Below are 11,624 nucleotides of genomic sequence, written 5' to 3' on the forward strand. Positions count from 1 at the left end.
GTGTGTGTGTTGTGTGTGTGTGTGTGTGTGTGTGTGTGTGTGTGTGTGTGTGTGTGTATGTGTGACCCTCTGCCCTTTGTCCCCCAGCTCTGGGAAGGTCTGACAGAACTAGTGACGGCCACTGGCAACTATGGCAACTACCGGCGCCGGCTGGCAGCCTGCGTGGGCTTCCGCTTCCCCATCTTGGGCGTGCACCTCAAGGACCTGGTGGCCCTGCAGCTGGCACTGCCTGACTGGCTGGACCCCACCCGGACCCGACTTAATGGGGCCAAGATGAAGCAGCTCTTCAGCATCCTGGAGGAGCTGGCCATGGTGACCAGCCTCCAGCCCCCGGTGCAAGCCAACCCCGACCTTCTGAGCCTGCTGACGGTGAGTGGCCAGGCAGCAGGGTCGACAGCTGCGCCTGGTCCCGCAGGCTTGGCCTCGGGTTCTCAAGTTATGATCGAAGAACTGACACCCAGCCTGGGCCCCAAGGTTGGGGTGAACTTGGAGAAGGGTTCTAGGCTCCAGATGGGGCTGTGGGCCCCTGAGGCTGGCATGTGGACTTGAGGCTGGGCCTGGGCCCTGGGTTGAGTTCCTAGCAGTGGGCTGTGTTCAAGGTTTGGGGTCAGACTCTGGATTCTGGGTATAGGGGTGGCTTTTATTTTATTTTTTTAATTTTTATTTTTTGGCTGTGCTTCATGGCTTGTGGGATCTTAGTTCCCTGACCAGGGATGGAACCCGCACCCTCGGCAGTGAAAGGGCCGAGTCCTAACCCCTGGACCGCCAGGGAGTTCCCCAGGGCTGGCTTTTAAACACGGCCCTGAGCTCTGAGGTTCTGGGCTTGGTCTTGGACTTGGTTTTGAGCCCTAGCGTAGGAGTTGGGTTCTAGTCCAGATCTGGACTAGGTTCTAATCGTTGGGCTGGGGCTTAGGTTTTAAGGTTTGGTGTGAAGTCTTACCTGTTTCTAGGTTCTGGACTGAGATGGGGATTGAAATCTGGGCTGGAGTCTGGTTGCTGGGTGGGGTTCTATGTTGTGGGGGGGAATTTCAGAGCTCTCAGCTGGGTTGTGACCTGGATTCTTGGCTGAGATCTTGACAGTGCATTGTGTTCAAGGTTTGGGGCCAAGATACAGGTTCTGGTCTGTGTGCTAGGCTGGCGTGTGGTTGCTGGGATGTGTTCTAAGCTGGCCTTTGTCCTGAGTCTAGCTTCTGGGCCAGGCTCGGGGCTGGGCTGCGACCTCTAGGTGGACCTGTGGGTCTGAGTTCTGGGCAGTGGGCTCCTGAGAGCAGCGGAGGCCAGTGGGCGTGATCAGACCTGTGTGTCCCAGGTGTCTCTGGATCAGTATCAGACAGAGGATGAGCTCTACCAGCTGTCCCTGCAGCGGGAACCGCGCTCCAAGTCCTCGGTGAGGGACGGAATCGCTGCTTACCCACTCGGCCCGTCCTCTTCCTCCCCCACCTCTGCCCTCCTGGGAGTTCCAAGACTAGAGGCTACCTCACCCATCCTGCTCGTTGGGCAGGCTTCCTTGTCCCCAGGGCTTGCCCTCTCTCCTCCACTGGGCCCTGGGCTTCCTCACCTCTGGCCCTCTCTCAGCCTTGACCATTCCCACAGCCAACCAGCCCCACCAGCTGCACGCCGCCTCCCCGGCCCCCGGTGCTGGAGGAGTGGACCTCAGCGGCCAAACCCAAGCTGGATCAGGCACTCATGGTGGAGCACATTGAGAAGATGGTGGAGGTGAGACTCCGTGGCAGCCAGCTCTGGAGTCTGCGGGGTGGGGGGACAGGTCCGTAGTGGTCAATCAAGGCTAGTTTTGCCAGGGCACTGCCCTGGGAGCCACCACCAGTGCCAGGTTCAATGGCCAACACTCAGTCTCCAGAAGGCATGGGGCGCAGCTGATGCGTGGGGTTGGGATGGGGGTGCGGAGAAGGGAGGTGGTGGGGGAGACAGACAGCTGCCCACAGATGAGACGCCCGCCCTTCATCACTTGGACTGGGAATGTGGGCAGGGTGGGGCCGATGCTCCTTTTATCCTCCCCTCCCCAATGTGTCCCTCTATGTACTCCAGTCTGTGTTCCGGAACTTCGATGTCGATGGGGACGGCCACATCTCACAGGAGGAGTTCCAGATCATCCGTGGGAACTTTCCTTACCTCAGCGCCTTTGGGGACCTCGACCAGAACCAGTGAGGAGGCCTGGGGGCAGGGGGAGAGGGAAAGGAGGCTCACTTCCCCTTGGGTTTTAGTTTCCTCCCTTGCAAGATGAGGACATTGAACCAGATGATCTTGAGGGAGGAAGCCACCCATGTGGGGAGGGGCTCTTATTTTCGGGGAGGCTGCCAGCTGCAGAGGCACAGGGTTACCTCACTTATTCAGACCGAAGACGGGGTGGGGGGACTTCACCTGAATCTTGCAAAGACGGCGGCCTGGGGACTGTTGCTACATAAATGCCATTTTATTTGTGGAGCTCACAGCTGGCAAAAAGTGTGGGCACGTTGAACTCCTGGGTAGCCTGTCTTAATGAATAGATAAGAAAGGCCTGCAGTTAGCAGCACCCACTTGCTCATCAACAATTCACAATTCGCATGCTGACAATTTGGACAAACGGCTGGTTCTCTGGAGTAGGTTAAACATGCAACCACGTTCACACCCTGGTTTTGCTGAGCGGACAAAATTCCAATCAAAATTTATAGTCCATCCCAGGTCGATTTACTTTTCAATGTTATCCATATTTCAAAAAGCTGGGTTTTTTCCCATATTATAAAAATGCATGGTTAAAAAAAAATCCAGGTAGTAAAATAGATTTATAGTGAGCAAAGTGTATAAGGTAAGAAGTGAAAATTCCCTCCCTCCTTTCCCACTCAGAGGTTGTCATTAGTAACTATGTTAGTAACATTACTGGCCTGGCAGTGCCTGTATCTTTCCAGTCTTTTTTTCATGCGTGTTGCAAATTGTTAGAGAATTTGTCTGTGTCTGTTTCACAGACAAACAGGATGTTGGTATAAATCTAGTTCCACCAGTGGCGTTCATTGTAGTTGCTTTGTTTCTCCTCCCAGCGTTGGGAACAAATAGTTGAAAACAGAGTTTTCTCTGAGTTGAAAACAGTTCCGTCACCTCCCTGCGTTAGGGTGGAGTTTTTCCTGGCCACACTTTTAGGGAGGGTGCAGCCCTTGGAGACCTTCAAGGCGTCAGCTTCATGCAGGCGTCTCAGCCTTAACTCCCCACCTCCTGCAGGCCCCAGGCAGGTATCAAAATCCAGCATCCGGCTCCTGGGGCAGCCACAGCTCACTGCCTCAATTCGAAGATCTCTCTTTGTTTCTGAAACTTGGGGGTTTCCATTTCTTACAAACTCACCTATGCATTTAAAGCAGTTTTTGATATATTTTAACCAGCATCTGGGTATTTGTGGCAGTAGGGTTTTCAGGGTTTTTTGTTTTTGTTTTTCAATCACTGTCTTGACAGAACTGCGTGCTTTTGTTTTCCACTTAAACCCTCATCGTGGACATCTTTTCAGGCCGATTCGTGCAGAACTACTACCTCATTCTTTAGAACACCTGCAGAGTATTATACTGTGTGGCTGGGCCATCATTTGCCTCACCATTCTCCTGCTGATGGACATGTAGACTGTTCCCAGTTTTTCGCTATTAATATCCACCATGCTACTGTGAACATCTTTGTACCCATGCACTCAGGCCACTATTTTTGTAGGAGAAATTCCTAGAAGTGGGATAATTGGATCAAAAGATATGCACATTCTAAATTAGAAGAGAGACTGCCAAGGTGACCTCAGGCAAGGTTGTGCCAGCTTGCACTCCCATCAGCAGTGAACGAGTGCCCATTTCCCAACTTCCTTGCCAACAGTGGATGCTATAATAAGCTTTACAATTTTGCCAGTCTAATTGGCAAATGGCGTCTTGGTTAAATTCGCATTTCTTTAATACTAGTGGGGGTAGGAGCTCTTCATATGTTTACTGGCCACTTCTATTTCTTCTGTAAATTGCCTGTTCATGTCCTTTGTCCATTATTCCACTGGGTTTGTGAGTCTTTTTCTCATTGATTTCTGGAATCTCTGTTAATGGATATTAACCCTTGGTGTTGAATATGTTTGCAAATATTTTCTCCCAGTCTGTCATTTACGTTGTCCTTTTCCATATAAAATTTTTTTAAAATGTGTGCTCAATATGTCAGTCTTTTCCTTTATGGCTTCTCGGATTTGTGTTATGCGTAGAAAGGCCTTCATCCCCTCAAGATTACAAAATTCTTCCCTTATACCTTTTCAGATACTTTGAAAATTTTATTTTTTACATTAGTGTTCTGAATTTAGTGGGAATTAAGTTTTCATGAACAGTGTGAGATAGGAGCCTAGGTTTACCTATTTTAATAAACCATCAGTCGTCCCAATGTACCACCGATTTGAAGGACCACCTGGATCACCCAGATACAATGGGCAGGCGTTTCCGACAAGGGCCACCCCTGGTGGAAATAGCTGCCGGTGGCCCAGCATCTATTAACCATTACAGACGCTGTTGTCAGTGTTCCATGTGCACTATCTCATTTAAGCCTTACCCAAAGCCCTCTGAGGCGTAGGAACTATCATCGTCCCCATTTATAGAAGAGGAAACCGAGGGATGGGGCCTGAAGTCCCACAGAGAAGTAGAGCCCAAATTTGAACTGAGTTCTGTCCATCTCCAGAGCACGTGCTCACCCTTTCCCTAAAATATGTGAATGGATGAAAAAAAAGGGCTCCGTGGGGAAGCCCTGGATTACCTTTCTGGCAGGATTATGCAAGAGTGAGACAGGTGCAGCTTTTCCCAGTCTTACCTGGTCCCCAAACTCATCAGAGATCTCTTAATTCTCAGGGCTCCGGACTGGTGTTCCACAGAGCTCACTCTGGGAAACAGAAGCTGATAATCCCATGGGAAAGTGCAGAGCAATTTTAGTTTACACACCAACTCTGTGAAGTGAGCAGGGCAGGAATTATGATCCCCATTTTTCCAGGGAGGAAACCCAGGGCAAGTGACTTGCCCAAGACCACACAACTAGTTAGTAGCAGCTACTACATCTGCCTGACTCCAAGTCTAGTGTTCTTTCTCTTTCCTGCACCAGGGGTCCAAAATCAGGAGTCGGTGAGGACCTTTAACTTGGTAGGGGTTTTTCCCAGTGGGATGGGTTAAGCTGGTGGTGGGTGGTCCCAGGGAGGCCCCCAGAGCTGAGGCCCTCCCCCTTCCCGGACAGGGATGGCTGCATCAGCAAGGAGGAGATGGTCTCCTACTTTCTGCGCTCCAGCTCTGTGCTGGGTGGCCGCATGGGCTTCGTACACAGCTTCCACGAGAGCAACTCCTTGCGCCCGGTTGCCTGCCGCCACTGCAAGGCCCTGGTGAGCCCCCGCCCAAGCCACATCCCTCCAGCACCGGCCCCGCCCCATCCACACCCCGCCCTCCCTTCTGGCCCCGCCCCTGACAGAGCCTTCTCAGCCTAGGCAAACCTTAATTCCACCTGCCTCTCTTCTTGCTGTTCTGAACAAAACCCTGAGGGGGCCCTAAGGCTCCAGAAAGGGTCAGTCCCACTCCCTGCCCATGGAAAGGAAGAAGTAGGGTCATCCCCTCTAAACCCCTCGCCCCCACTACGGCCCCCTCCTCTATTTCAGATCCTGGGCATCTACAAGCAGGGCCTCAAATGCCGAGGTGAGATGGAGTTGCAAGGCTGCTGGGCTGAGTTTTTTGGGAAGAGTTACTATCTGGGTGAATATTCTTTTTTTGGTGGGGTAATTGCCAAGGAGTCAAGTACCTTAGAGCCAGAGAGGCTGATTGATGTGAAGGCCTTTAACAGGGCTTTTGTCAGGACTTCCCTGGCCATCCAGTGGTTAAGACTCCGTGCTTCCACTGCAGGAGGTGTGGGTTCGACCTCTGGTCTGGGAGGTAAGATCCTGCCTGCCTCGCAGTGCTGCCAAAAAAGCCCCCCCAAAACCAAAAACCAAAACAAGCAAACCAAAGACCCAAAAAAACAACCAACGACAAACAAACAAACAAAAACCAGGGCCTTTATTTTGGTGAGGCAGCTGCCCAGGAACAGGGAGCTTTGGAGAGGGCACAGACTGCCAAGTAGGATGAAGAGAGCACTTGGAAATGAGGCTTTTGTTTTGGTGGGGCAGCTGCTCAGGAGCAAAGGGACCTGGGGAGAGGTGCAGGCCTGCGGAATGGGGTGAAGGGTATTCTGATCAATTGATCTGGCTGGGCTCCCCATCTGCCTCCCCAGCCTGTGGTGTTAGCTGCCACAAGCAGTGCAAGGATCGTCTGTCAGTTGAATGCCGGCGCCGGGCCCAGAGTGTGAGTCTGGAGGGGTCTGCACCCTCACCCTCACCCACACATACCCACCATCGCGCCTTCAGCTTCTCCCTGCCCCGCCCTGGCAGGCGAGGCTCCCGGCCTCCAGGTAAGAAGGGGTCTCTTTCTGTACTGGCCTGTGGAGGGAGGGAGGCAAGGCCATGGTGGTATAGTATTACCGTCTCCAGGTTGGAAATTATTGCAGAGTTTGTAATTGTCTTATTTTGGTAGGGTGATGGAGAAGGGCTGGACAGGTAAGAGTGTCAGAAGGTAACCAGGGAGCCCTCAACCCTCTGAGGCTGAGGAGGAGAGAGACTAATAAATAAAAAAGAGTAAACGTGAAAGAGACTTAAAGATTCAATTTGCACTCTTATTTTGTTAGGGGGATTGACAGTGGATTGGAGAGGGAGTTTTGTGAGCCATTTGCCTGTGTTTCCCTTTCTGGCTGCTTTGGAGGCTATTCTGAGAAAAGTCCCTTGCCCCCCAAAGCTCCCAGCAGCTCTCTTGGGGCCATTCGTGGTTCTAGGTCAGTTTTCTGAATGACAATTCCTCAAATGATTATTTTGCTGAGAACACTCTGAACAACCATGTTCAACTGGGGTCTAAGGCAGTTGACCACAACTGTTCAGACTGGCATAAGTCCTCAAAAATAGAGGCAGGCACAGGGCATAAGTTCTCAAATACAGAAAAGATGAAACCATTTGCATTGAGCCTTCCAGAAGTGCTGGGGTCTAAAATGTAAAACACACACAAAACTGACATTTAAGCAAACCGCACCGATAAATCTGTGGCTGCAAAAAAGCTGTGGCAAAATGAAAACGTAGAAAAAGAGCCTCAAAAATTGGGCCTTTTGGTCATTCAGTGAATTGATTTTTGGTGGATGGTTCTGCTTCTGGGATGGGGCCGGGTGCCTCCAGTGATGGGGAGAAGGGCTGCTGAGGGCACAGGGACCCAGGAATTGGTCCTGTGACACCCCCCTCCCTGCAGAGATCCGAGAGGAGGAGGTTCAGACGGTGGAGGATGGCGTGTTTGACATACACTTGTAATTGATGGTGAGCCCCCCTGCAGCCTGGGCAGAGCCTCCCCACTCAGGGCTGGGGAAATGGGGGGATGAGTGGGACAGATGCTCTGTCCAAATGGCCCAGGCCAGGTGGAATCCTGCTTTTTGGGGAGGGGGGAGGGTCTTCCTCACAACCTCTGTTTTTTTCTTCCCAGCTGTGACTGGATCAAGCACTCATGCCTGCTTTGGAGAAAAGACTTGGACCAGAGCAGGGAGCCTGGGGTGCTGCGGCAGCAGGCCGGGGCCGGGGGGCGGGGTGTGAGGGTGGCATGCGGCTGAGGGCAGGGCCAGGGCTGGTGTCCCTAAGGTTGTACAGATTCTTGTGAATATTTGTGTTTTCCAGATGGAATAAAGGCCCAAGTAATTAACCTGGACTATCAGTGCCTAGAATCCTCGCGGGGGGCAGAGGGCAGGGGTCCGTAATCACAGGGACTAGAACTGTGGCGCTGAAAACTCTGTAGTCAGAGAATCTTGGGAGATCTGGAATCTCATATGTCTGGAATCTTGGGGGGAGGTAGAATTGTGGGGGATAGAGCCTTAGAACCAGGAAACCGTGGAACAGAGGGTTTTGGGGGGAGGTCTAGAATCTCTAGGAGTCCAGAATCTTGGGGGCCTAAAACTTGAAAGTAGAATTGCTGAGCCTGGTGGTCATGTATAGCCATAGCCTTCAGCCCGCAGCTGAATTTCCCTTGCTTGACAGGTGGTCTTTCAGCCTCTGCTTGTATACTTCCAGCAACGGGGAGCTCACTGCAGAGAATCATGGGAGGGAGGGGGCAGCCCTGAGTGCTGGGTGTGGGGTAAGGAGCGAGGGGGGGCACACTCCTTGGGCTTGCAGCCTCCTGGCCTGGCGCTGCTGCCAGCCGGAAGGACAGGGACTTCCAGAGGAAATGCATATTGATCCTGCTGTCAGCCTCTGGCAGCCTCTCCCGACCCAGCTCTTCCCTCCCGGGTTTGCAGCATGGAGGTTTTGGGGGTCACCACTACCTGAGGAAGGCTAAGGCCACTTCAGAGGCTGGTCTTGGTGAGGAGGGTGGACTGGGGGTCTTCGAAAGTTTCTGAAGCTGAGCCAGGCTGCCCCTGGGGTGAGGAGGCTCTAGACAGCCTTCTGAGAATGGGAGCTATCTCCCCAGCCCCCCTCCCCCAAGCTGAGGCATGTCCTACAGCAACTGCAGGTTGTCCTGGGAGTGGAGACCTGAGCACCCCAACTCCTACGTGCAAAGCACAATATCTGAGGACATGGCAATGGCTTCAGCCCCCTCCCTCAAACTGCCTTGACCCCATGCCCATCTTTCCCTTTGAGATCCCACTCCCCCTGGCCTATTCCTCATCTGGGGTACCTCCTCCTCCCACCCTGTTACTTCTCAGCTGCAGCTCTGCCACCTGTTGGGCCCCCCAGCCCTGTCCCCCGTTGGGTCCCCCGCACTGCCCCTCCTTCCATCTTCAGCCCCCTCCCTTCCTTCCTCCTCTGGAGGCTGTAATATCCGTTTCACGATTTGGGGGCTGAGTTGCTATAACAACAGACGGCGATTGTGCTGTGAAGAGCAGCTCGCTCCCCTACGCTGCCTCCATCCCTGCAGCCCGGTCGGCTGGCTCCTCTCCCTGTCACCCCCCAGCCCCAGCCTGGCCTCTTCCCAGTGTGTGTGTTTGCAGATGTGTGCCCAGGTCTGCTCCGCCTGGGACTGTGACGTGTGACTGCCTTTTCATGGTTGCCTGTGTGAATTTGGCAGATGAGCCTCACATTGTGCGCGTGTGTGCGTGTGTGTGCACAGGCGTGCATACTGTATTTGCTGCATTTTTCCTCCACCGTGTGTCCTCACTGGACTGCGCATGGGAGAAGGGCCACGTTGGGTGGGTGCCTGTTGGGGGGGTGTCTTGAAGTGGTGGGTCCCACCTACATTCGGTACTCTGAAGCCTGCACCTGGGTGGGGGGAGACATCACTGTAGCTGGGGGAGGGGCAGGGAGGTGCAGCAGCTGCCAGGTGACCTTTCCTGCCCTTGATGGGCAGAGGTGGCCCAGGGAGCTGGGGGTGGGGACCAGAGACAAGTGCTCACACTTGCATCTCTCTCTGCCCCTGCCCTCCCCCTCCAACCCCTTCCCACACTCATCTATAAGGGTCTGAGAGAAAGTCTCTGTGAGTCACTGCGCCTGTCTGTGTGCCCATCTGTGTCCTGTTGCCTGGCTGGACACGTCTCTGTGTGTGCGTGTGTGTGTGTGTGTGTGTGTGTGTGTGTGTGTGTGTAGCCTGCAGGGAGAGGAGCAGTGGGGGATGGGCAGGGCAGTGGGCTCTGGGGTCAGAGTGGCAATTTCACATTCACAGGCCCTGACTCAGCAGTTCCCATTCTCTGGCTCCTCTAGTGGCCTTGGTGGGGCCATCCTGAGGGTCTCTCCAAGGTCAGAGTAGGCCTCCCAAGTCTAGAATCTGGCTCAGGGATCTCTCTTCCCAGCCTCTAGGGTCCTACAGCCTGGGTCCCCCTCTCATCCCCTTACAGGCCGGGAGGGAGCTCTCTGGTGGGGGGGGGGGGGTCCCCACGCATCTACTCAGTAATTGACCACTGTGCAAAGTGCCTCGGGGGGGCAGGATGACCTCGTGGGCAGGTCCTCTGTGTACACCTGTTCCCCCACAAGGCATGCATCTGCCTCAGGCACCTGTGTGCACAAGTTTGTGTGTGTTCCTGAGCAAGTATATGCTTCTTGTAGGTGTTGTACCATGGGGGGGCATTTCTGCAGGTGTCCCTGTGTGTCCCCTTGGGAACGCCTATGTGCACATGGATAGGTGTGCATGGCTGTGAGTACGCCTCCGAGTGCCCATGCATGCATTTGTGGTCGAATGAGAGTGTTCTTGCATGTTGCTTCTGGCTAAGGAAGCACCAACTACCACTGGCTGTGCAGATCACAGACCCTGCAACAGAAATCAGGGTCCTGGAGTGAGCTGGCAGAATGGTCTTTCACACACACACACGCACACACACACACACACACACTGCCTCCCTCATTCAGAAGCCCAGTGTCCAACTTTGTGATACACACGCTAGGTGCCAGGTCCACCTTGGGTTGGATGAGTGAGTGAAGGGGGTCCCCTTCTTTCCAAACTCATACCCATGCATGGTGATGCAGACGCCCTCACAGGGAAGACCTGCACCCCAGCACCACATTCACTCCGAAAATTCTGGTTGAAGTGAGCTGCTGCCAGCTTCCCTTCTGTGGTCCGGGCAGTGTGCATCCACGTCCCTACCCCTCAACCTACTCCTATCCCAGTCCAGAGTTCCAGACAGGACTGGAAATCAGGCTTCAAACTCTGGGATTCCCATGAGGCAGGGTTGGGAAACCCCAAGCCCCTAGGTCTACCCCGCCCCCATCTCTGCCTTTCCCTCCCCCACCGCGCCTCTGTCCTTTTCCCAGGAAAGAGCCCTCCTCAGTTATAGGGGCGGTCAGGGGGCCTTTGGGCAGTGGGAGGCGGAAGCCAGGCAAGGGCTGGAAAGGGCCCCCAGCAGCCCGCGTCCCTAGGCTCCGGGCAGCCCGGGTCCGCTCCAAGGCGTTGCCAGCAGAGGGCGCTGCGGCTCGGGCCCCGCACAGGACCTGCTCCTTCGGGGCCCCAAGTCTGGGCCCACAGCCTCCCCTTCGGCTCGCCCCTAGCCCTGGGCGCTGCCACCTGGGCCCGCGGGCCGGGGGATGCGGGATCCCAGGGCGATAAGCTAGGGCGCCTGGGTTTCCGGAAAAGTCACTGGGGTTGGGTTGGGGGTCTGCCTGGTTGGGGGCCCAGGCGCCAGGGTTAAGGACCTCGAGAAGCGGGGAAGAACTCGGAGGCCGGGAGGCTGGGACGCCTGGGTCCCTCGCGGGGCGTGGGCCTGTGGAGCAGCGGGACTGGCGGCTTCTGCGCCTTCGCATTGGCTGCGCAGCTCATCCGTTAGCGCAGCGTGATCCAATGCTCGCGACCGGGGGGCGGAAACTGGTGCTGATGCTGCCGTCAGTCGGTGTTGCAGGGATGCGGCGGCGGGAGCAGCCGCCCTGACTCGCTGAGCATCCTTCTCGGAGCGGCACCGCGGCGGGGCGGGCGGACCGGCAGGCGGGCGGGGACGCGGCGGGGCGCGAGAGAGGCGCGAGGCGGCAGACACCACTGGCCCTGGTTCTGCCACCCGCCGGAGACGGGGCGGCCCTGGGGTTCTGATCCCCACCCTCCTGCTCCTGGCGCCCCCAGAACCAGGTACGGGGGGGTGCTGCGGCGGAGACGGACGGGGGGAGGCGAGGGCCGATCGGGGGAGGGGGA

The 11,624-nt window shown here is 55.1% G+C and overlaps 1 protein-coding gene across 3 annotated transcripts in view; it reads left to right on the forward strand.

The window, feature by feature from the left end:
- The window catches only part of RASGRP2 (RAS guanyl releasing protein 2), a 15,822-nt gene extending 8,092 nt beyond the window's left edge, over positions 1 to 7,730 (forward strand). For 2 of the 3 annotated variants that reach the window (XM_007462049.1, XM_007462051.1), the window contains exons 9-17: positions 88 to 369; positions 1,310 to 1,387; positions 1,594 to 1,716; positions 2,047 to 2,162; positions 5,212 to 5,353; positions 5,624 to 5,660; positions 6,232 to 6,408; positions 7,287 to 7,351; positions 7,515 to 7,727. In XM_007462049.1, coding sequence (XP_007462111.1) covers positions 88 to 369; positions 1,310 to 1,387; positions 1,594 to 1,716; positions 2,047 to 2,162; positions 5,212 to 5,353; positions 5,624 to 5,660; positions 6,232 to 6,408; positions 7,287 to 7,345 — 1,014 coding nt within the window. In that variant the 3' untranslated portion in view covers positions 7,346 to 7,351; positions 7,515 to 7,727. Of the gene's footprint in view, positions 1 to 87; positions 370 to 1,309; positions 1,388 to 1,593; positions 1,717 to 2,046; positions 2,163 to 5,211; positions 5,354 to 5,623; positions 5,661 to 6,231; positions 6,409 to 7,286; positions 7,352 to 7,514 lie in introns of all 3 variants that reach the window. The other variant, XM_007462050.1, reaches the window with a different exon arrangement.
- Positions 7,731 to 11,624: the final 3,894 nt, after the last annotated feature.

This window comes from Lipotes vexillifer, unplaced genomic scaffold (assembly GCF_000442215.2).
Source record: "Lipotes vexillifer unplaced genomic scaffold, Lipotes_vexillifer_v1.1 scaffold1129, whole genome shotgun sequence".
Taxonomy (NCBI): domain Eukaryota; kingdom Metazoa; phylum Chordata; class Mammalia; order Artiodactyla; family Lipotidae; genus Lipotes; species Lipotes vexillifer.